We start from the raw sequence: 25182 nt of genomic DNA, 5'->3' as shown, positions 1-25182 counted from the left end.
CTCTCACTTGGGAGGAATGTTAACAGGCCTTGGCACAATGCTTGACAGCAGGTCACTGACCTAATTGGGTTTGTTTAGGGTGAGTCTATTGTTAAACACTGAGCACAGCTTTCTGGATTGTTTGGCAGTTATATTTCAGTTGATAAACCACAAAGGGAATAACACAACCTTGGTTATGGTCGGGAGTGAGAAAGTACAACAGGGAGTGCCATAAATCTCTGGGGTTATCTAACAGTTCCGACAGCGCCGATGAAAAGTGAGAGGAAATCATTCATCACCTTCTTTCTCAACAATGGTATAGAGAGTCACTTACGCCTGACCATCTTCTCTCCACTCAGCAGCTCAGTGTGGCCTGATCACAGTCCATCATGTGAGTAAAAGCCCAACAAATCCAATTCTGGTGCTTTTATTACCTAGACTGACAGGTAATACAGCTGCCTGTGTGTGGAATGGATCCCATGAACCTATTAGACCCATTCCAAAATACTGTTTGTGTAATTCTAACCATACACACAGGGCTTGGATGAGATAAAAAAAAAAAACACCCCTTACAATATAACACAATCCAGCAGCATTGCAACCATCTCTCTGAATCAGTTTCACCGAAGCATTATATGAGCTTCAAAAAGGAGGTATTTATTGCTGGGACACTTCAATGAATTTGCATAAAACTCTAAGATGTTCCACCTCCTGTATGTGGCACTTGCATAGTAGAAAACCAATTAGATTGTGACAGTACAGATACAGACAGGAAACATGGGGAGAAAGACTGGTATAACGTGCAAAGGTCCTCAGTTGGGCATGCTGCAGTAAGACAGTCCCATATTTTACTTTTTGAGGGTGTAACTAATTGCACTGTTGTGTTTGTCCAGACCTCATGATCCCATACATCTACACTTTACCTCTCTATAGTCTCATTCCTTATTCTACATTCTGTTGCAACATTCCTGATCAGTAGACCTGTCAAACCACAGACAAAAAAACAGAACAAATCACTGCAAAGCTATGTATTTCAAGTGCATATGCTGTCTCTCTCTCTCGCTCTCTGTCTCTGAGCCCTGAGGCGCTGGAGACAGCAGCAGATTCTGACTGGTGATACACACGCCATCAAAGGGCCGCCGCAACACCCTGATGTGCTCTGGCGGGCCTCTTGCTGCCTGCCAGGCAGATCTGACGCGCCCCCACACACCTCCTCCTGACACCAAAAGCTGCTTCTGCTCTCTGTTCCACATCAGAGTACTGTAGGTACCTGCTAATGTTTAATGAACCTGGTCATATACTCTACCTTGAAGGACCATAACGGCGGTTTTTCATGTTTTAGTCTGTTAACTAGAGCACAAATCACCTACACGTTACATTACTGCCAAGTGTAGCAAAAGTTCTTAAGATTGTTTTCTGCCTTCCAGGCAGCCACCTGTTTCAGCTCTTTTCAATCGATTTAAAAATCAACTTTCAGAGACTTAAATCTGGCTTGAGAAAGATTATCCATCATTTAGTTACATCTTGTTATTGCACAAGAATGCAGCTGCATGCAGGGACTTTTCCATGTTTTTATTTTTAAGTGACATCCAGACTAAGCTGGTGAAAAGATGAACAATAAGACACTTAACACTGTGAAGACTTTGTTTCTTTAGTATGAATAACTTGCTGTTAAGAAGGAAACTCTTAAGTGTCAGATGTGGAACTTAAAATTGCTTTTATTTAAAAAAAAAATGTTTTTATGTTTTAAGTTGACTAGTGAAGTAGACTTTCATACATTATCTAACAAGACAAAGTCTACAGCCTACTTAAGCAGCTCTGTGGGACTGTACAGCAATGCTTTGAGCTACATGCTAACCTCAGCATGCTAACATGCTTACATTGATGATGCTAACAGGTTTTTTATGTTTAGAAGGTATAATGTATACCATGTTTATCATCTTGGTTTTGCATGCAAGCATGCTAACAATTGCTAATTAGCACTAAACAAAAAGTACAGGAGAGATAGATGTGAATATTATTTGCAGGTAGATTAGATTAGATTACCGGTAGACTTTTTTTTTTATTGATCCCAAAAAAATGGGAAATAATGGTGTTGCAGCAGCAAAAAAAAAAAGGTATTTGGTGCTTCAAGAAAATTATAGGGAACACCAAATGTATGCAAGTCTATCTGAGGGAACAAGAATGTGTGTACCGGATAGGGCTGGGTCAGTAAAAAATATTCAATATCGGTCCCGATACCAATACCATGACTTCGATACTGGTACCTGAGCGATACTTTTTTCGATACCAATTTTATAAAATCCATTTTAACAAAAAGCAATTACAAAGCCTTCTTTGTGTAAGGTAGAGATTTTCCTGCATGTCTCTACTACGTGTAACGTTGCACAGCCATTCACAAGCATTATTAGATCTTGGTAGAAGCATGCTGTGTGCTTATTGGCTCACGGACTCTGATGAGATTTACTCCTTAGGTATTGAAATTGGGTATTGAATGACGAGGCATTTTTCGATACTCGATACTTTATAGGCAATTTGGTCGGTGCCTAAAAAGTAACAACGAAATTTCACTCAAAGCCACAAATAGCAACCTTATGGTGGTGCTAGAGGAACAGTCAGGGGATCTCAGGATTCATCCTCTGGGGACCGTGGACATCTGTATAAAATTTCATGGTAATCTTTTCAAATGTTGTTGAGATATTTCAGTCTGGACCAAAGTGATGGACTGACCATCTTGCTGACATTGCCATCTCTAGAGCCACATCGCCAGCATGGCTAAAACAATCACTGCCTAAAGAGAAGGGAAACCAGAGCTAAAAGACTAAAGTATACTTTAATTCATCAGCTAAAACTGTCCGTTTCTTTCTTTCTTATACACCGCATATTGCAGGGAGCTTTTTGTAAATGGTTAGTAGAAATTTAAAATAACAATATTATTTTTATTTTAAGTCTAGTTATGTTTTTCCTGCCAAACATCAGAGCAACTAATGAAGGATTAGCAAAGAGGTGTGGGATGCAAAGGAAGAGCGAGGGACAGGAGATTTACATCAAGACAAGGCGTGCTGGCTCACCTCCACAGTGTGCCAGGCCGTAGAGGATGTAGCCTTTATGACAGAGGCACTGGAAACTCCCGGCAGAGTTGATACAGAAGTGGTCACAGGCGCGGTCAAAAGAGCACTCATCAATATCTGTATCGATCAAAAGACATGGTGTTAGAAACATTTCGACAAATTACAAAAAATGATCTTCAAACAGGACTCTTCCATCCTCCTGTCACAGCATATTTCTTTCTGTTTTCAGCTTTTATCATGAATTGCAATTGGTCAAATCACGTAGCAACAAAAAAATAAAGTGTATTTTGAAAAGCAAGATGTCTTCTGTTTGGTGGTTTTAGTGGTTGAACTCGTGCTGTCATTTAGTTTTCCAATTCAATGCACTGAAATGGAATTTTTCAAAGTATTTTTGAAATAACAGGCGACCACAGCAGGAGTCAAAGGAAAGTCTGCTCTTCACCTGATAATAGCAGCTGAAGTGCCATTTTCTCTCTCCACACAGAACCTGCCAATCACTTTCCACGTTCCCAGAAATAACCCAATATTGTTAGAAAACCCATTATTTGACTTCTGTTTTGTTATGAGGACATATGGATATCGTGGTTAAAAATCATTCTAATCAATGAGAGATACATATGTGAGATGCAGATAGGAGATAGGTCCCTCTGACCTGTCAGCCTCATTGCACTTACAAACCCACATTGCAAAAACTCCTTCCTGCCTGTCAGTAGCCTCTCTGTCTTATCTTTTTGAGCTTTTCTGCTCTCTTACATGTGCATCCTGATAAGTCGCATAAATGTCATGGGCTCAAAGACTATAAGGATTGATACATAAAGCTACAGGAGATGGATGACATTTGGTTGTAATACGATCAAGGTTTACTTTAATGTCAACAAAAATCTGAGTCAAGCCCAGGCTGGGAGAAAATGGGGATGTGCTTCAACTTTGCTGGATGTCTAATTGGTTAATTTAAGTAAGGTTCCCAGGATTTTCCCAGGAATATCATGCTTTCATCCACATTATCTGAACCACCTCATAGTTATGAGGCAGCGCCAGCCACCACCAAACAGATGACGCAGGTATTTCACAGCAATTACAGGAGTTCAGTTAAATAATGGGTTACCTTAAAGAAACCAAAAAGACAGACAGATAAATGTCTGCACAAATCTTGCCTAGCATAAAATATTTACATTTTCAAACTGGGCATATTCCTTCATTTACAATACAGCTGACGTTGGCGCAGACCAGTGAAGACAGTCATTGAGGTTAATATGTGGCAGGCATGTTGTGAGAGGATCAACAAGACGAAAATATGCTGAGATTTAGAGTTTATTAAGTGATCAGATTACAAAAGAAGTCCCCAAATGTTTAATTGATGACTCAACTACACCTTATCTAGATACAAACATCCACTTTTATAAAAAAACAAAAAACAATTTAGGTTGAACATCTAACAAATGAAATGATGTTTCAGAACCTGAAGCACTGGTTCTATACAGAGAAGTCAAAAGTAACCAAAATAAAGATGAAAAACATTTACAAGAACAAACTTGTACAGTTCTTGCTGTTTGTCCCTTCTGCTGGCCCCAGGAGATTCATAACAGCAGTGGCAGATGAGAGCAGCATGGGTTTGCACACGCTGTTATGAGACGTTGCAAAAATGGCATTTGAGCATAAATATAAGCATAGCATTCTGCTCAGCACAATTTTAAGTGAAGAATCTAAAACCCCTCTGGGAAATAGGCGTGGTGACTCAGTTTACCCTCAAAATATGTTGCAATAAGTGACGCCAGAAGTCGATTTGCAACTTATCATTATATCGTTTTGTGTTGTGCCACACTACAGCGTCGATGTGTGAAGACATCTGGGACTCCTACAGCACAACCCTTATTTACCAGGCGGCTAAGGTAAAGTATGCAGTGGTGGGCAAGACTGCATCATGAGGTGATGTACGTGCAGGGGAACATAGAAAGATGAGAACAGTCATATCACTTGCACTGGAAATAATGAATCAGAGTTTCCATCAATAGTTCTTCTCTTTGCTCTCTGTTCATCTGCCCACTCACTGAATCAGACTGTTTGTGCGTCAGGACTCAATGCATCCCTTTAACCTCCATCCTTGCTTAATACAAAATTCTAGAAGGAGGCATATGAGGTTGACTGAAACTGTTGTTAATACAGAACAGATAAGAGCTATATCACAGATGTTCCTTCTGGAGAAAACATGGCATCTGAACATCTCCCTGAGTGCCCTCATGTGGATTACTAGTGAGAAGGAGATTGTTGAGGTTTGAGGAATGCTGACAGGGGCTCAGCAGACATGCCCAATCCTGACTTATTGGCCATGGTCCACTGACAGCAGGGAAACACCATGACTGTTTAAACCAAGATAAACCCAGAGTTCAGTTTACACACCTCAACACTTTGTGGCGACAGCAAACGTTTATTTAAGTGTCACTGATGTCACTGCTGCTTTAATTCTGACATTTCTTTTTTCAATTAATCTCTTGTGGGTTTCCCTAACTTTATGGAAGTGCAATACTTAATCCCTGGAGTGCCCCTTTAATCACAGTTTTTCACACTAACACCTGCGGTAAACCACCAAGAATCAGAGGAGAAATCATTAAGAAAAAGTTGAATCTTTATTGAGAAGGATTCTGCTTATATTTTGCCTGGCTCTCGATCAGCGGGTGAGAAAAATGAAAGGAATGAGAAGAGAGGATAAGGAGCAGAAAGGTGACTCAGTAGTGTGTGTGTGTGTGTGTGTGTGTGTGTGTGTGTGTGTGTGTGTGTGTGTGTGTGTGTGTGTGTGTGTGTGTGTGTGTGTGTGTGTGTGTGTGTGTGTGTGTGTGTGTGTGTGTGAGCCTGGCAACACCTCAATCAACAGGTGAGCTTTATCACAACCCTTCTCTCCAGACAAAACACCCAGCACCAAACAAGGCTAACACTGTTCCAAAGTTGCCCCTGTGCACCCAAACAGCACATGATGGAATTGGTTAAGGCATGGTGCCACAGAAAACAAACTGTAATTTACATTCCTACATGCACAGACCCTATTTTCTCAGTTATTTGTGTTATTATGGCAAAATAAACTTTGCATTGTTCTGTTTTAAATAATGAGAGAAAGGCATCTGACCAAAATAGATTTAAAGGGACAAGAAAGTGGCTACAAAGCAGAGTGACACTGTATATTTTCATTGAACACAAAGATGTTTGTACTTCGTACAGAGTGGTGTCATTTAGAGCAGCAATTCTAAACCCATTGCATGACATTGATGTGTACCAGGCTGGATATTGATCGACCACATCATAAAGAAAAGAGAATTAAAAAATAGCATGTCATCTGTTTTTCCACTCGGAGAGAGGCTAAGCTCGGCTCCATAGTTCCAGCCTGCCTGTCTTCTTTCACCAGATGTTTCTGTAGTGGCTTGATTCATCCAAGAACCAGAGGTTTTAGAGTTGGTGCTCTAATTCTCCACACCTGTGTTCGGCCATGGCAAACTCTTTATTTGTTCTGCAGCTAGTCCTCCCAGCTCCTGCTGAGCGATGGCTACCACCAAATATAACAGACAAACAAGCCAGAGAGGCCTGGTTTGGCTTCTCTGGAGGCTGGAGGGAGCATATTTTTGTACTTCTAGGAGGACATTTTGGATTTATCGTTCTTGCTAATCAATGCAAACATCACTATATATAAGAAAGAAAGTGCTAAGGACATGCTTACAGGAAAATGTGTTTTTATCTAAGTGGTAAAAGGTGGTCAAAAGGTCTACCTACCTTGACAAGTTCTCTCATTGGTCAGCAGCTTGTAGCCTTTCTTGCAGCTGCACTCAAAGCTTCCCACTGTGTTTCGACACACATGGTCACACCCCCCATTGTTAAGACGGCACTCATCAATGTCTATAAACAGAAAATCATCAAGAACAATGTATTCATCAAATCACACATCACAAAAAAGAGGAGAAAAATTAAACCTGCATGTGATTGTTTTTTTTTTGGGCCACTTGGCAGTGGGAACAAGCTGTGAACATAACACAAACATTTTTTTGTTAGCAATCAGTTGCTTATTTACACATCCAGCAGTTACAGAGCACATAATTATTCATTTTGTCATGTTTCTCTCCACCTGTCAAATGTAAGTACAGTATTTACTCTTCTTATAGCTCGGTTTTTGGTCTCCACCAACTCCTGAGAAAAATATCTGGCTCTTTAGCTTCTAAATGCTCCACTATGTTCAGCAGTTATTTGCATTACTTGGTCCATTGTTTGGTGCTGGTCAGGTAGCGTACAGTGGGTTTTTCAAGCTCCATAGAGTTAAGGGGAACTGCAGACTCGGGTCATAATGCTCTGGGGTTTCTCACATACACGTAGCCATGTGATCCATTGCTAATATAAATATAATGATTATAGCAGCTGTAAAAGAATTTCATAAAAAGTTGTTATAAGAACAAAGTCAGCTTGGCTAACAGCATAGTTACTATTCAACTATTCAAAATAGTATGATTATTTGTTTTGTCGTGCTGCCATGACAGTCTTGCAAAAACTTGAAATGAGCTTCAGGGATTTCCTTACTGGTCCTCAAAAGGGCTAAAATTAATTTGCGTGTGGCTGTAATGGGATGCAGCTCTCACACAGTAAAGCCTCATGGCGGTGAGGCCTCTAAATCATCATTGTCCATCTCCCTCCGGTTACTCCGCTCTTTAATTCTGCAGCCAATACCTAATCAATATATCATGTGCTCATCCCCGCTTTTGATGGTGCTCTGCCTTGCCAAGTTTGGCAGCGGCTCTGATTAATTCTGAATCATCATCACAAATGAGGCGTCTGTCTCTTGAGGGAGTCTTCATCATCTGGTTGAAATAAATGCATCAGAAATTGAATAAAATAATCCCTTCCCTGCTCCATCTTGTCTCTGTTCTTCAAAAGTGCCTGGCCTGCAGCATGTCCCTGTCTTCTTGTGCCAGAGCTGCCTGGGTTTGTTTTCCTCTTGTTTCCTCTCAAACCTAATAGAAGCCAATGTACTTTTATCAGAGCTGTAAGTGTAATAACACGAGCCGTAGAAGGGTGACAGATTTTTAGCCACGCTTTTCTAGAAACACGGACTGTCATCATTCTCTCCAATGTCGTCGAACTCCCTGACTGTCAGTAGAGCATTTGTGTTCTAAGTCTCCTAATATAATTCACAGTTTTACCCTAAAGTTTGGAGTTGATTTTATTAGACATAATATAATTTAAAAAAAGTTGCTACATTATGCAGGTTGCTCAAGTTGAGGATGCTCTGCCAACCCCCAGAAAGGATGATGGTAATGTAGTGGAAAAACTGTCAAGAAAACACAGTACATGACAACATACTACTCAAAATATGCAGCAAGGATACAGACCAGTGGGTGAAAAACAATGATAGTGTAGTCTATAGAGAGGAAATCCAACTAGCGGGTTAAAAACGGTGCTAACAAGGAGGGTGTAAATAACTTCATAATTCCTATGAGCTCCAAGTGAAGAAAGGAGCTCCAATTTGCCTGGCAACACAACAAGCGCAAGATTAATTTGGTGACAGCTGGGCAGGTGTGGTTTGAATGGTGATGCATTACCTTTGCAGGTCTTGCGGTCTGGCTGCAGAGTGAAGCCAACAGGACAGCTGCAGCGGACTCCTGTCACTGAATCATGACATGTGCTATCACAGCCGCCATTGTTCACTGCACAGGTCTCTGCAGGGAAACAAGCACTCACAATCAGACAAACCCCCATAGACAAATACACCGTAGATGCTGCCTTGACCTACTTATTTCTCCTCATCAAAACAGCATGTATGTGTATTGGTAATATAGTAAAAAAAAATTAGAAGGCACTCTGTTACATTCAGCATTCATTTTTTTTTGTCAAATAGGAGCCAAACAATAAGAAGCAGAGCAGACTTTCAGGTCCTCAGTAGAACATAGGAACAAAGAAGGAAATAAGAAAAGAGATCAGATTCATAAATGCAGCAGCCGAATGACAAGTACAGTAAGGGAATTTAGGAGATTCTTGTGAGAAATGAAAGGAGACAGTCATTGGGAAATATTAGATCCAACACAGCCAAATATAGGGTTTCACACGTTTTCTCTATGTGTGTTAAAGTGTGTGCATGTTTGCTTCTCTTTGGTCAAAGTGAAATACAACCTCCAAAAGTCCTTTGTACTGCAGGGCATCCGTCTCCCCTCCATCATGAGGGCAGAGGTTTGACTTCAAGACAGATACGACAAAACCGCCACTTTTTCCTGCTTTTTGACAAAACCTTCCAGGCATTTTGGGGATAAAAAAGCAATTTCAGCTACCATGCCCCTGTGTTGGCTAGACTGATTTGAAAAAAGGAAGGTAGTCAGTCAGGACAGGATAGCTGAGGTCTCTTCTTTAGACAGTGACAAATTTCACTGAGACTTTCATTTTAAGCAACAGCACGGGAGAAATATGTTCTAACTTAAGGGAGACCGGTGTGTGCCTTAATAGTTTTTGGCAGCTTTATAGAAAGCCTCACACACTTCTGAACAAAAAAACAATTAAAAAAACCTTTTGCGACCTGGAACAATCACTTTAACTTGCTGTAAGGGAACCGGTTATCCTCACAGCGCATCACTTCTCTCTAATGGGCTGTAGGATGCTAGCTCTTGTAAAAAGAAACCAGCACAGCTTGGCAAGTCGAAGACTTCACACTGGCAGGGAGATGGTAGCTCACATGTGGCACTAAATAGGGAGTGCTGCACAGTTTTTTTTTTTTTTTTTTTATTTTTATATATATATATATATATATATATATATATATATATATATATATATATATATATATAGAGAGAACGAAGATCCCTTTGGGGAAACACCTAATCTTCACTTAAATCTAAAACTGCAGTGCCTGCAGAAGACATAATGAAACTTTGTAAAGCTCTTTCTCTCAAATAAAAAACTCTACGGTAGACTGGAGTTACACATCAAAGCAAAACATCTGCCTACAGTGATGTCATTTTATGTTTTATAGTTGTTTCAGTTCAAAACAGTTCAGTGGATGTTGTTGCTGAAGGCGGAACCTGATGCTTCAATATACTGGGACAAATCTGGAGTAAATATTATTCCACTATCAAAGACTTCATGAAAAAGGATTCCAATGTGGAAAAGACTGAGTCAACATTGCAGGAAAAAGGTGGGTTCGCTTAGGTCACATGACAATCAGCAGTATTTGTGACCCTCTTTATACCCTACTGTATATGTTCTCAGTTGGTTTTAACTTCTGCCCGCTCCTTCCCTTTGTCGATGCAGATGGAGAATGTGTTTGGTATGTTTTGTCATGATTTACATGAGACAATTTGTTGGATAACTTCAATTATTTAGCATTTTTTTCTTTGACTGATGTTCATGCATTTTACAAAGATTATTAGCTTTTAAAAGTCACTATTATATCCGTGAAATGTTTTCAACCTAAGATGACGCACTTTATAGCAGTGTTTGTCAATGTGTTTATTTCTAATCAGTAAAATGCACCTTTTCTAGATTCAATACATTCTCTACTTGGTCTGGTATGGTCATTAGCTTTTGGTGGTTAATGTAGCTCATGTTGCTGTGTAACAGACATTACTGAGTCAGTTTGAGAACTTTATGACTCTTCTTTACTCTTGTGCTACATTCATTACATTTTAGTATTTACCATTACCCCATAATTGACACTTGTTGTGTCCACCAAAAGTTACACAAGGTGTTTCCATTATCTTGTCCACTCCCTGCAGTTGGCATGATAGCTCATGATGGAGTATTGGGCAGAGAGGGGGGCGGGGGTCTTGAGACTCAGGCTTGAGACTGTAGCACTGTGGGTTTGCATAATTGCAAAGTGTGAGCAGAGACAGTTGGCAGACGAGACGATAAGACATTGTCAGGACATGCCTCCAAAACGCTTAGTCAGGCAGCCATCTCACCAAAGTGTAATGATCATGTGTTAAGAGAGCAAAGAAATATTTCTGACATTATGGTTTTGTGAAGACAGGGGAGAGACACACGCTCTGGTATGTGTGTGGGTTTGTGTATTTTGGATTCATTCCAGCCACATCTACAGTGCACTGGGTTAGGACCCGCAATTACAGTAACAGTGGGCAGACTTTTGTAAATATTCTCCAATATGACGTGTAGGGTGTTTGGTCTAATGCTGAGCTTCCACAGTATAGGTTTCATACAGAGGGATTCAGACAGTGTACATAATCTTTTAACAGAAGCCACAGGATTTCTAGCTGCAGCACTTCTTGATTTAAATCAGGACTGTTGACAAGCAATCTCAATGCAACTTGTCATCAGCCATTTATGACGACCACAAACAAAATACATCAATGGGCTGTGGACAGAATTCACAAAAAGGCACAAGGCAGAAGTTCTCTGGGTGTTAATCACCAAGAATAGATGACTTTGATGAAAAATGAATGCTTTAAAGGAGAAAATACTGTGTTTTCTTGACCAAACAGCAAACATGCAGCTAGAGTATAGTTACTCAGAAGTTACAGTTGTTATCAGACGATAACCCGACTAAAGCTGAGGTGAATGCTCTCTCAATAATACAAACCACACAATAAGAAAATAAAACCATTGAGAACAGTTTGATAATGTTCTCAAGAAGTGCAACTGTGAAAGTAAACCAGAAAGCTGGTTTCAGTATGGTACAGTAACACAGGAATTCAGGGGGAAAAACTGATAAAGGAGGATGCACAATATGTCTCTTGTTCCTAATGTTTCTATTTCTGTGTAAAATAACAGAAACTAGGACACACAATCCTAAAATAGGTCAGACTGTTATATTGTGGCAATAGGGAAACTCAGTGTACATACAGTAGTAACAACTAGTAACTTAAAACACTATTGTTTGGCTTCTTACCTTGAACAGGCTACTCCTCTGAGAACAAGCCTCCTCCCTCGGTCTCTTACTTGGTATAATTCAATCGTAAATCTCTTTGAAGTATCAAGGTTTGATACACTGTCGCAGATTTATTAGTTTATTTCTCCTGGCATCTTTTCCATATCTATTAAAACACAGCTCATCCTACAAATCGGGCTGAATTTTATTTGGGATGTTATCAAAAAAAAGTTCTTATACTTTTTTTTCGCCCCCAAAACATGCTCATTGTTTAATTTGTCAAATGTTGTGAAATAAATGACTTGTGGACACAAAAGAGAAGAAACTGGATCGGATTAACATGGATATATTCCCTGCAACTGATTATTTTAGGACACAAGATTACATGTGTTTGAAAAAGCAAGTTTAGAGGGATTGTGTCTTTTCTGTCTGATCTTTCTTTGAAGCAATCACGGACACATTATTGGCTCCCTCACCAAAGCTAATAGGCCGTGATGATGGAGTTTAGGAACACCACGGCCAAGTGTTTGAAACGGTGCATGCTCATTCGTATCAAAACACAAATAAAACCAAAGTCTTTGGTCTGCCTCTTAAAAGCCTTCACAGTTAAATTGATTTGGACTTTTGACAGAGGCTACTTGCACTTGTGCTTATACATCCTTATTCAGTAAATCAATCAAACTGCAGGAGACGTATTCAGATCCTTCCAGTAAATGTACTGGTGGATACATTTTACTTGTAAATGGCATTACAAGTAAAAGTCCTGCATTCAAAGTCCTATCAAAGTACAGGAGTAACATAAGAGAGATGTACTATGTACTAGTAATACTAGTACATAGTGTGTTCCCTGTGACTGATATATTATAATATATGACATTATTAGATTAATACTGATGCATTAATGTGTAAGCAGCATTTTATTGTTGTAAAGGTCCGAGGTGGAGCCTGTTTTAATTACTTTATATACTGTAGTTTAGTTTAGTGGTCCCTCCAAAGGGTCACAAAATAAAACTGTTTAATGTGGGAGGGTTAAAAAACAAAACAAGAAGTTCTGCTACACAAATCTGTATTCATTTTTTGCACTTGAATCTTTGCCTTTGTGTGTGAAATATTGGATAATTGTACCTCTTTGGGCCACAAACAGTTGTTTAAATAAAACCATCTGAGAAGTTTAGAGGAGAAATCACTCGCTTGTGGAACTGCTTACAACCCATAGACATCTGAAATGCGACAAGAGGCCTCGCTGCTTTTTTGTAAGGTTAGGATCCATTTGTTTAATGTATAATAATGTATTATACTTTTTAAGTTTATCAAAGGGTTTTTTATGTAAAGTCTGGATCTGAAAAGTTACTGCCGCTGTCAGATAAAGCGCCTTGATAGCTAAGTGGTTACAGCGCATGCCACATTACCGCAACATCCCAGGTTCGATTCCAGCTTTGAGACCTTTGTTGCATGTCATTCCCCTCTCTCTGCCCCCGTTTCCAGTTTCTGCCTCTACACTGTCAAATAAAGGCAAAAATGCAAAAAAAGAGTATCTTAAAAAAAAAAGGTAGTGAGGTAAAAAGTACAATACTTATCTCTGAATTGTAGAGGAGTAGAAATATAAAGCAGCATAAAATGGAAATACTCAAGTACCTCAAAACTGTGCTTTAGTACAGTACTTCCACCACTGCAATTAGAAAGATTATTTTGACAAGAATATTTTCTAGATGACAATATTAAATACAGTATCTGGTCAGAGGCTCCCTGTTTGCAGCTGTGTTTTGAAAAGGTGTGGTTTGACACGGGCAATGGTTGTTATTGAGAGGGCATTCACAGAAGGAAGAGGAAGGTTTGTGTGTGTGTGTGGGGGGGTGGGGTCAGAGGTCAAGGGTTAGAAGGATGATGCCCCTGTGGGGAGGGGAAGGGCCTGATCAGTGCCTGTTAGGTTAGCTTCCTCTACTCCCCACACCCACAGACCCCCAGAGAGAGGAGTCAGAGGAACACATATTTACCATTGGGGAACAGCTGTGGGGCTGCCTGGGACTGGACACTCCTCTCCCCTGCATGCATGCGCACACCAACACACACGCACACATTGTAAAAACACCACTTTAGTTCTCTGTACACTTGAACCACGCAGCATTCATGTTATGTAAATCATGAGCATGTGACAAGAACTAATCTGATGTGGTTTACAGTATATCCACCTTATTCCTACAGTAAATTATAGGCGCCACTTCCAGTTATTCCTGTCACTGAAGTCGCTACAAGTGTCTTCCCTTTTAGGAAAACACCCTGTCACACCTTACATGGGATAATGTGATCATACCTCTGCTTTCTACAACCGAGGGATGTGGAGATGACCTGAAGAAGTGGCCTTTGATAGTGTACAGTAGCATATTTAGCTACTTTAATAAATCTGTTGCTGGTCTGTTGTCTGTGGTGACATTCCTGGGAAACAGCACAAGAGGCGCACAGTTAGTGAGCCACTTCCATCACCCAGCAGTGGTTGATCCACTAGAGAGGGTAGGCCGAGCTCACGCAACGCACTCGCTCTTTAACTGACGTGTGCGAAGCGGGGCACTGTTTTTTTCGGTCTCTGCTATCGTTGCGAGTAAACGGTTACTATGGCCAAACAAACAATAGTGACTACTACAGGCGATAAAACTTCAAAAACAAGTTCAAGTGAGGTCCAAAAAACACAAAGAGAACAAAACAAAAAGAGAACAAAACGGACATCTTCAAAATTGTAACTTTATGCCCCAAATTTTGTTTAGCTTGACTGTGCAGCCGTGAACAGCAGAACCTGTCCCTGAACTCTGTAAATGTCAGCAAATGCTAAGCTAACTTAGTTTGTTACAGCTATCCGAGGCCACTTATTCAGGTCGTCCTTCCATCCCTCTGTAGTGGAACGTAGAGGTATTATCACATCCTCCCGTTTGGCAGGTTGTGTTCCCACAATATTTATGCCACAAAAAGAACAGACACTGATTTATTGAAATAAATAACTGGAAGTTGCCCCTATAATTCATGAAAGGTATCATGACGCTCGGAAAAAGGTGGATAGCATGGATGAGAGGGGATCATCTCTCCTGAATTTAAAAAAATCGTTAATGTCCATTTACGCCCCCAGGAGGTAATAATGACATGAGAAAATGACATGTTGCAATAGAAAAGACAGCCTCTTACAAACAGCAGTGATTATTTTCCAAATCCTAACAACAAACTGATGATGACAGATCCTCGTCTAAAATGAAAAGGGTGACATCACAAGGCAAAAGTGTTACCTCGCAACATGCAATCATGCAAAAATAAATATTCCACACAGTGCAGACGAAGTGCAGTTCTTGCTGTTTGTGTTTGAGATGAGGCTTTTGCTAGTTAGTATGAGTGCTGCGAGCCTCGACAGACAGAGCAAGTGGTGGTTAGTGCTGCAAGCTGAAAGATGGGGACAGCCAGATTTAGGTCTGCGCTTTATGGTCTTTTATGGTCAGATCATTCCAGAATTAATGTTGTTAGGCTGTTATGTCAAGTCTCTAAGCACTGTCAGTGGCCCTGCTGTACAATTTATGTGCTGTCACTAAAAAACTATTTAAAAAAACATACTTATAAACAGTAATTATGTCAAATTTTGACTTTTAATTAATTGGTTTTTAATTAAACAAATTACTACAAGCCAGATTTGCCAAGTGAATCCCATTTCTACAGTCCACTGAGTGTATATTTTACTTTACACTAAACTACATGGCACACATTTAGTATGCAAACCATATACTGAACTCATGATATAGCTGGGGTGATGGATTGAGCCTTTAAGCACATAGACAAAACGGGAAAAAGTAAAATAAAATGCAATAACATGTTTATCATTTACACTATTTCAATTATGTTTAAAAGGTATCTCAGAATAAAACTCACATTCAATCCCTGTATTTAAAGGTACTTTCTGGCTCTGTGGATGTCAGAATGACCAATTCGGAGCTCTTTTAGGGTGTCAGATGAGAAAGCAGATGCTCATCTCTGCGAGTAACAGGTCAACACCACAAAGCATGCACAGTTTACATTGACTGCCACAGTTCAACCAACATGTCCCAATCCCAACATGCAGCATCCAGAAACAACGATTCTCAGCAGTTAAGAGGACAGAGCACTGTGAGGTAATACACCAGCATGAATGCACAGACCACCCGAAATGAGAGCACAGTGTGTTTATGTTATGGGCATATGCATGTAGACTACATGTGTTTACATGCATGTGATGCATGCATGCTGGATATGTACTGTATGTTTGTGTGGTTGTTTGTATAGCTTTCTGTTTGTATTATAAAATGCATCTCTTGCTCTCTTTCTGTGCATGTGTGCGTGTGTGTGTGTGTGTGTGTGTGTGTGTGTGTGTGTGTGTGTGTGTGTGTGTGTGTGTGTGTGTCTCTCTCTCTCTGGCATAGTGTGGCTAACTCTTCAGATGATTGAACTCCTGAGCATGTCTGCATCTGCCTGCTATTTGTGAATGTTTATGATTTGCTGTGCTAACAGCGTGAATGCTTCCACATGATGGCTGCTCCTTTCTGATACCTGAACGTACTTGATAAGACAAATAAACTTGACTTTGTTAAGACTGTTTCAGTCAAATAATCTGACTTTAAAGTTTGAGTAGGCGACTGAACAAATAGAGTGTGTGTGTGTGTGTGTGTGTGTGTGTGTGTGTGTGTGTGTGTGTGTGTGTGTGTGTGTGTGTGTGTGTGTGTGTGTATGTGTATGAAGGAATGAGAGAGACTAGTCCATAAATTCCCACCTATAGTATGCAAGGTATCAACAGAGGTGAGATAGGAAGGATAAAGAACCAACACTTCCACAAAAAAAAAAGCAGCATGTGGCGTATTATTACAAAATTCATGACCAAGCCTGGGTGAGGAGACACCACAAAATGAATAAAAATGTGTCAGAATTCATATGAAACACCCCACAAGATGGATAGAACGGTGAAGCTACAGCATACTGAAAGAGCCCAGCAGACTAACGACAAAGCCACTGACGAGGCAAGAGCTGTTTTGTAATCATGTTCCTTTCAGATGAAGTATGCAGAGACTCAATTAATCATAAACGTTTCCAAATCAATAGTGAAGCTAAAGGGGGGTGTATTTTCACTCTGTGTGGTTGCTATGGATACCCTCTACACTATATACATAATTTACTATTTCCGAATGCGGTGGCTGAGAGGAATGATCACTATGTGTCATAAGGACTTGTTTTTGACATTTGAGACTATTTTAAACTGAATTCAGGATTAGAATATGATTTCTTGGTTCCAAGAGAAACCATTTGTTTTAAGCCTTGAAATACATAAAAATGAAATATCTTTCTTCAAAGCAGAGGTAGCTGTCATATGTATCAAACAAACTTTTTTTTGCCAAAGGGATAAGGTTATTGTATCTAAACCTGGCACACCCACTTGAAAAAATCAGTATACACTTATGCAGCTTCTAAAGTGCTACATATAAAAAACAACCACAGTTTCAGCATGTGTTGCTTTTGAATAATTGTTCTTGGTGGAAAGCCTAAACCATTATAGACCTAGTGCACAGTAGTGGTGCCTTACTGAAGGTCTTCCAACGTTTTTGTCACTCACTCTCCCGTCAGTGGTTCATTTGGCAGATTGTTTGTTTTATTGAGGTTTTATTAACTAATAGAGTGTCTGGGAGATGGAGCGCCCCTGTGTCGACCGCAGAGCAGCCCTGCCTCCACCTCTGTAACCCCAGACTGTGAGGGGGAAATCAGAGATTTTAACTGGCTGACTGCTTCCTAATCTGGCACACCATATGTACATTTGCTCTGCCTTGGGAATAGGACAAGCTAAGACATATCATTTGGTTGCGGTCAACTTTGTGGCGTCCCCCTGGCCTAGCAGGGTACAGCAATAATGACAGGTTGGCTGACCAGACCTTGACATAGGTCTGGCTCTCATCAGGGCTGCGGTAATAAAGGAGATCCAGAAGCATTGGGGTAATCAGCCGCTACCTAAACCAAGCTCTCAAACTTAACAGCCACTGAAACCAGTCCTCACCAGTCTGCTCAGCAGGCGTAGCCTCTAATTATATTACTGTTTGTCTTCCTGACAATGAAAATATGTTCTACCCAACTCACTGAAGCTTCCTATACAAACCCAGGTTACTAACAATGCAACATACACGCTGAATTGGTTTTAAAAATGGGTTTGTACTGTATAAAGAAACTATTAATGACACTCTGGTTAAATAGGCGGATAAAATAAGGGCTTGTCTGCAGAAATGGTCCGTCTCAAATTTACAACTACTAACTAATGTTCCATGATTGTCAATGAAATGTCTGTGCAATTCTGCATGGCTAAACGCAATTCGTACACATTTAATCGAAACCTATGCTTTGACTCTACTGCACCTGCAGGCCCCATCTGATGGGAAACTGCCCTTCAGAACGGTTCAATATGCCTGAGTGGCTGAATGATTTTTATTCAACTTAAGTCAACGGAGGCAAACACTGATAAATGCCAGTGGAAGGTTAGGTCGGGTGTGTGAGTTGATCCCCAAAGGGTAGCAGTGGAGGAACTGACCCAAGGGCTAATAGAAGGTGTCTGTCTGACTGCATGGCTAACAAACAGAGAGGAATAAGGAGAGCTGTTGCACTGTGCCCAGTAAAGAGAAGGAGAAGGAAGAAAAGCCAAAGCAGATGCAGGGACTGAGAGGTTACTGGAGCAGCAGCAGCAGCAGAAGAGGGGAAAGCACAGTAGGTGGTAGACTTTTGTCCTTGTATGTCACAGATCAAGAGAGAAGGCTCGGGGTGTTACAGCTACTGTAATAAGGCCTGTATTTCAACTTGCATTCTATCACAATAAACCTAATTTCAAATGTTAATTAAATTTGCAATGAAATTGGGTGCTGAGTTAATTGTTTGTGGTTACACATTTTCTCATTCAAAAGCCATTATTTCTTGCCCTCGGTAGTTGTATCGGGGTGAGATGACTCACCTACACAAGTCTTTCCATCGCTGTGCAGGACGAACTTCATGTGGCACGAACACTTGGGGCCGTGGTCTGTCTCCTCGCAGATGTGCTGGCAACCCCCATTACCGTAGTTACACGTCACTATCAAAGAGCACACGGTTAACATAAACTGTAAAAACAGGATAATACACACTTGTTTTAATTTGAAAGTTGACAGTAGAATGGTGACAAGAAATGATGGTATAGAGAGCAGAACGACATGTAACAAAAGGTCCCCAGCTGGAACTTCAGGATAATACGCATACTGTTTCCCTGGGCCATATGCTCCGTGACGTTAATAGCGCAGGCTTATACTGCACTCAGGCCTTTAGAGGACTTCAAGGAGACAAACTGTACTGTACATAAAGGCGCCTATTGCGGAGTTCCTTTAAAATAATTGGATTAACAAAGTCACACCTCAGTCTCAGGTATGGAAAAAAAACTGTTCACACAATTCAATGTGATTAGAGCACTGCCAACCAATGAGATCTCTAGACACCTTTCAACATTTTCATCACTTATTACAAAGCTGGGCTCAGATTAATATCAAAATCTATGTATATAATGTGAAGAAGGGTGTGCCTTGATTTGCATATTCACCAACTCAACTGGTGAACTATGTTAATTACATGTATCACTATCATTGCTTTATTCATCCATCCCTCGCCAGACTCAATTTTGCATGATGCATTGGAGTTACACATGGTCACGTTTTCTAAACTCTCCAACAGCCGCTCCAGTGGCCTCGAGCAAGAGGCTGAACTTGCGCACTTATTGTAAGTAACTCCATATGAGAGCGCCAGCCTACAAGCTACTGAGAACATCTTCATGTTAAGGCATTTAATAAACTTGCTTGGCCTCTGACTCGAGAACCACTCAACCACACAACTCCACACTGCGCTTCCTTGGGTCCTGAGCATTACACCTGCCATGACGTACAGTAGGTGCATCCCCTAGTAATGCTAGAGTATATGTTTCATTTGCTTACAGCTAGCTATTTGGGACCAGGCTATGTCTGGGAACAAAAGTGTTCATTCGGAAAGTTACATCGCAGATGCTTGAAATGTTGAAATGAGTTTGCTACAATGTAACCTTTCTGGTCTCTCTGCCTTCATCTGCTCTTGAATGTTCTGTGGCGAGCCGTGGAGAGCATAGCTGTACCCACTGTGCCGTTCGACGGTCTAACAGTTAAAAATGGTCACCTCTCAATACACTACACAGTGTGTACATAACGCACTACTAATACATATGTCCCATATAGATCTCAAGAGCTCGCACTCAAAACTGCACTTCCTTGGGTCCTCAGCAATACACCCGCCTAGTGTGAAGTCAATCGGATGAACGGTTGTCAAGAAAATGGAAGGATAGATATACAAACAGAGACTCCTTCCATTTTAGTTAGATTCTGCAGAATGAGCAAAAACTTTAAGTGAAGACATTTTTTATAATTTATGACATTTCTTACAAACAGTACAAGACTCATGTCAGCTGCACATAAATGATGGGAAGATTTTTGGTATAAGTATGTGTGTGTCTGCAAATCTTCAAGTGCAAATAGATTTATTTACTGGCGGACGAAGGGCGCATTAACCTTGGCCCTTCTAACACACCTGTGATGACAGAGTGAAAAAGAACACGAACGAGCCGAGGCTTCCACCGCCATCCTGTCTGCACCCTACCATCCCAGCGACTTTTGCCCTTTTCCTGGGCTGTCACAGAAAAAAAAAACTATAGAATAACACTTCTCCAATCCTTATCCAAACACAGACAAATCCCCCATCAGCCCTGGCCCCAGCTCTGACAGGATGATCTCCGTTGCACAGCAACAGGAAGTGTGCGCTGTCCATCAGAGCATTCCCCTTCGAGTAACCTCCACACTTGCCCTGGTTGTGTAAATGATCGCTCCTCATTTGATAAACACGTTTTTCTTTACGAGGACTATTCAGGAGATTATCACGGCTTGGTAATGTTACTTAAATGCCAGTAGCCGACTTCAAATCTGTTGGAAGGCATTTGTGGAATGAGTGTAATTATCCATCATCGGCAGGTTTCCAACTCCAATCACCTTTTCATGAGGAGCCTATAAATCCTCCTCCTGGTGCGTTTCCCTGTGTGTGTGTGTGTGTGTGTGTGTGTGTGTGTGTGTGTGTCACAGAGTGGAAACTATGCTTGAGGTTGACATGACTTACGTTTGCAGTCCTTGTTATCCATGAGCTGGAATCCAGGTCGACACTCACAGGAGATGCCACCCTTCTGTGCTTCCCTACAGATGTGTGCACAGCCGTGATTCTTGTCCATGCAGGTGGGTCCTTCCTTTGAGCCTTCCGATTGCACTGTGAAAGAAACAGCGAGACCAGGAAAGAGAGAGACAGTTTATCTCTTAACTGCCTTTACAGATTACACACAGTTTTTTAAAGCCAAAGACCATTCAGTAAACTAAGAGTTTGGTTTTAAATAAGATGTCACAGACCTGTTATAAGGAGTAAAAAAAAGAAAATAAAGGCTCAAATGCCTGTCACGCTTCCTGACCCTCAGTCACATATATGCCTACTGCTGGTGACTGACATGCCCAGTACCCCTTTACAAAGATTCAAGCACGTGTTGGAACATGCTCACTCGGTTCAGGCTATAAAAAGGAAGCTGCCTACAGAAAGGATAAAACTCCCAGCAGGAGCTAATCCCATAGACCTGTGATTTTAATTGAGGCAATCCCCCATAAAGAAAAGAAAGGAGGAACACACTGAGCAAAAAAAAAAAAAAAAAAAACTCCATGGTTAAATTCTCCCTGCAGAGACTGAGATCAAAAGAGAATTGCACTTAAATAAGGGGACCAGTCATCAAGGTTGAAGCACTTCAGTAAAAATGTGACAAACCTCTAAACTTTCATAATTCAAAGCACATTTTCTAAACACGGCATACAAAAGATGCATAATTTCTGTGTGATGTATAAATGCTTCATGATGAGGTACAACAGACACCTAGCATGCATTTCCATGACTTGAGACCCTCATGTCATGAATTATTACACAAACGGAGCTTTGCTCTGTACTGTGATAACAGTGCTGCCTTCGCCGGGAGAAGACTGATATTTGACTTATTAGTTGTGAACGCATGCCACTGCTACAGATGCAGTGACAAACCCCAGCTCTCAATAAAAGCCAAACAGATTTCTCACCGTTTCCTTCTCTTCCGGCGAACAGGGATGCAGTGAGCAAGAAGACATGTCCATTACTGTCTCATTAAATCTGCTGTCGCAATGAAGAGTGTTTGGAGGTCTAACTTTCTTAATTAGCCAACTTTTGTTTGTTATAAATGTAAGCATTTGCATATGTGCATGGAAGTGTCAACACCTAGTAAAGTTCATATAACCTTGTGCGCTCTTTGTCTTAAGTCCAAATGTGGTGTGTCAGTCTCGAAAAGCGCGTGCTGTCATACAGTTTCTATGTACCTGCCTCGAGGGCTACAAGGAGAAAACAATATCAGCTTGACAGAAACATGTTTTCACATCATTCTGTGCTTAATTACTGATTTATGCACTATAACCCCAGCCACCATAACCTCATTTAATTATGCCTTCTCGTTTTCCATATGTTTTGCCAAAAACTCAACCGGCCCTTCTATGTATTTCCACTTGTGGCTGAGTCTTTCTTTAACTTCAAGGAGCTGACGACGCAAGTTTGATAGACAATTCTGACCTCCTGGTTAAATACTTTCCATCACTTTAAGTCTGTCAACAAGTGTCACAAGGTCATAGAATCCTCTCAGACTTTCCTTCCTGAGCTCCTGTCGGTGTTGCAGACAGGGTGAACTATCAGACACTAACTGCAGCAACCGCCCTCCCTGCTTCACAAAGACTCAGCACTAAACAAACACTGGGCCAACGCTTCAGCTCTGATGGCAAAACGAAAAAGGCATGGCAGGACTGAGTGAAGTGACCATGAATGAGCTTCAGCAGAGCAGCTGCTGTAAAGTGCTACAAATTTCACAGCGAGTCATGTGGATATTTAAGTAGGATGTGGAATTCAGTGGTCCCTTTTCTTGGCTTTGTGTCTATCTGAGGTCAGAGCAAAAATAAAAAATAAAGACATATATGAACTTAACAGAGGATTGGATTTCCAACTAAGTAAGCCCAAAAGACTAAAGATTACTTACTAAGGTTGTATTACGCATCCCAAAACTCACTTCACTCCCCCTTTATTTTATGCAGCCCCTCTCCCTCTGAATGCTACACAACCATCCATCAATAACATGTCAGAATAGGGCCAGAACCTGGGCCTTCATCTCTCTGGGGACCAATAAAAGCCAAAGTGTTGACACAATGGCCCTTTTCTCCAGGCCAGGCCCAGATATCAGCCATCGTGTACGCTTCCCTCTAACTGGCTGCTAAAGGCCTTCAGTTTTTATCATTACTGAATGATGGGAAGCAGAAAGAAAAACATCCTTTAAGAAGATGGATGGCAAAGTGAGAAATAAAACCAAATATGCTAGATCATATGTGCCACGATCTACTAAAACCTGATCTGCTGACCCATAAAACACAACTCTCTATGTAGAAACTAATAAAAAACTATCACAGACCCCTTTATAGGCATAGAACTGGACAGGAAATAGAGTCCAAAGTCTTGGAATTGAGAGGGAGCCTTTTAAATAAGTCCCGAGGGACTGACCAGAGTGGATATGGGTTTTCACACTGCTCAACACGAACAGGCGTCATCGAAACTACTGCACTTGTGGTAAAAAGGGAACACTGCAATTAACCAAGAAAACAAGTGGGAGTGTTCCGTCTGCAAAGGAGCCACAACTTTAACCTGACCTCTGTACCCAATACTAAGAGTTGACACTGTTGCCAGAAGCCAATAAATATTTTAGTTTTACCTGTACGCTAAACAATAGACTGTGTGTTAAAGGATATGTTTTCTTGCTGACAGTTTGATGGAAAGATCGATGTCAATCTCATGGCTAATTTATCTTAGCATAAAGATTTTGTTTGTTTAATCTATAAAATAAAATTTACGTTAAAACCACGTGCTGTTTCACATGTTCAAATGAGATGTAATATGTTATTTAGTGAGCTTTAGAAATGCTGGTAGGCTGTAGCTTCATTTTTAGCGTACACACAGAGTGGTATCGGTCTTTTCATAGAAAGAGGCTGTTTCCTAAAATGTCAAACTATTCCTTTAATAGATATACATATCCAAATATCATATGATTGCATTTAAAGTAATTGGTTTTCTAGAGCATATAATTGCATGCCTAGAGTGATGTGATGCATTTTTCATTTGCCAGAAATCAAGTTATTTTTGTTTATTTTTAAAATAATTATTAAAGCCCCTGCAAACTTGGCTTAAAGTCTTTCTCTGTAGCATATTGATGACTTAATAAGCAGCAAACAAGTAAAACATTATTTATGAAGAGTTTAACAGTCAAAAACTCAGATAGACAACCCTAGATTTTTTTTTTCTTATTTTCAATGCAACCCACCAACTGTCATTATATTATAATTTAAATCTGAATCCTGATTGGTGCACGAAAGCAAGTTACACCATCACCTTTTTTTTAACTGAGGCCCGCCTAGCGCCTACTTTAAACCAAAAAAGCGGAGCGTAGTGAAAAACTGCAATCTCTCATGTGAAATAAACAAATCTGTTCTTACAGGTGATTTAGAATCAGGGCCTTAAAACTGCAATCTCGAAGATTTTCATTTAAATAAATGTCTGTCACTATGTATTGCTAAAGGAGGCACAGAGGTGATTGAGCCTATGGCCTACTGATGAAGATATTGCAATATTTATTTGCAGTATTACAAACTGGGTGTCTGGCGTAACATTTCCCGGAAAAAAACTCCTCTATTACAGTTTTTCTCCATTGTATACACACAAAAAAGTAACTGCACGCAGTTCTGAAAACCTGAAGCCAATAGCTTTTCCCTTTATCATAGAGTGACAGTGGAGAGACATGAAAGGGGGAGAGAGATGGGGGATGACACGCAGCAAAGGGCAGCAGGTCAGATTCGAACCTGCACCGCTGCAGGACTCAGCCAACATGGGGCGAACGCTCTTACTGGTTGAGCTAGAGGCCACCCCACTAAAGAAAATTTCTAGCAAATTTTTAAATTTGCCATACATTTTCATAACGCTGCCTATAATTGACATCTACATGCCTAAAACATTCTCAGAAGTGAATTTAATTATGAAATAGCAGGCGAAAATTCAAAAAAAGAAATATTGGTTCTTGGCCGTTTGTGTTTGCCTGTGGTTCTGCCTGAATGCCCAAATGAATGATAGGAATCCTGGGGC

At 40.6% G+C, this 25182-nt stretch overlaps 1 protein-coding gene across 2 annotated transcripts in view; it reads right to left on the bottom strand.

Moving 5' to 3' along the window:
• Window positions 1–25182, bottom strand: part of scube3 (signal peptide, CUB domain, EGF-like 3) — a 76739-nt gene that overhangs the window by 10130 nt on the left and 41427 nt on the right. The window contains exons 5-10 of one of the 2 annotated variants that reach the window (XM_039801020.1): window positions 21076–21219; window positions 18872–18988; window positions 13884–13931; window positions 8621–8737; window positions 6807–6929; window positions 3051–3167 (exon numbers count right to left, since the gene is read on the bottom strand). In XM_039801020.1, coding sequence (XP_039656954.1) covers window positions 3051–3167; window positions 6807–6929; window positions 8621–8737; window positions 13884–13931; window positions 18872–18988; window positions 21076–21219 — 666 coding nt within the window. The remainder of the gene's footprint in view (window positions 1–3050; window positions 3168–6806; window positions 6930–8620; window positions 8738–13883; window positions 13932–18871; window positions 18989–21075; window positions 21220–25182) is intronic. The other variant, XM_039801021.1, reaches the window with a different exon arrangement.

Source organism: Perca fluviatilis, chromosome 5 (assembly GCF_010015445.1).
Source record: "Perca fluviatilis chromosome 5, GENO_Pfluv_1.0, whole genome shotgun sequence".
Lineage (NCBI taxonomy): Eukaryota > Metazoa > Chordata > Actinopteri > Perciformes > Percidae > Perca > Perca fluviatilis.
Note: the sequence above shows the minus strand (reverse complement) of the source record. Positions and strands in the feature narration are given on the sequence as shown.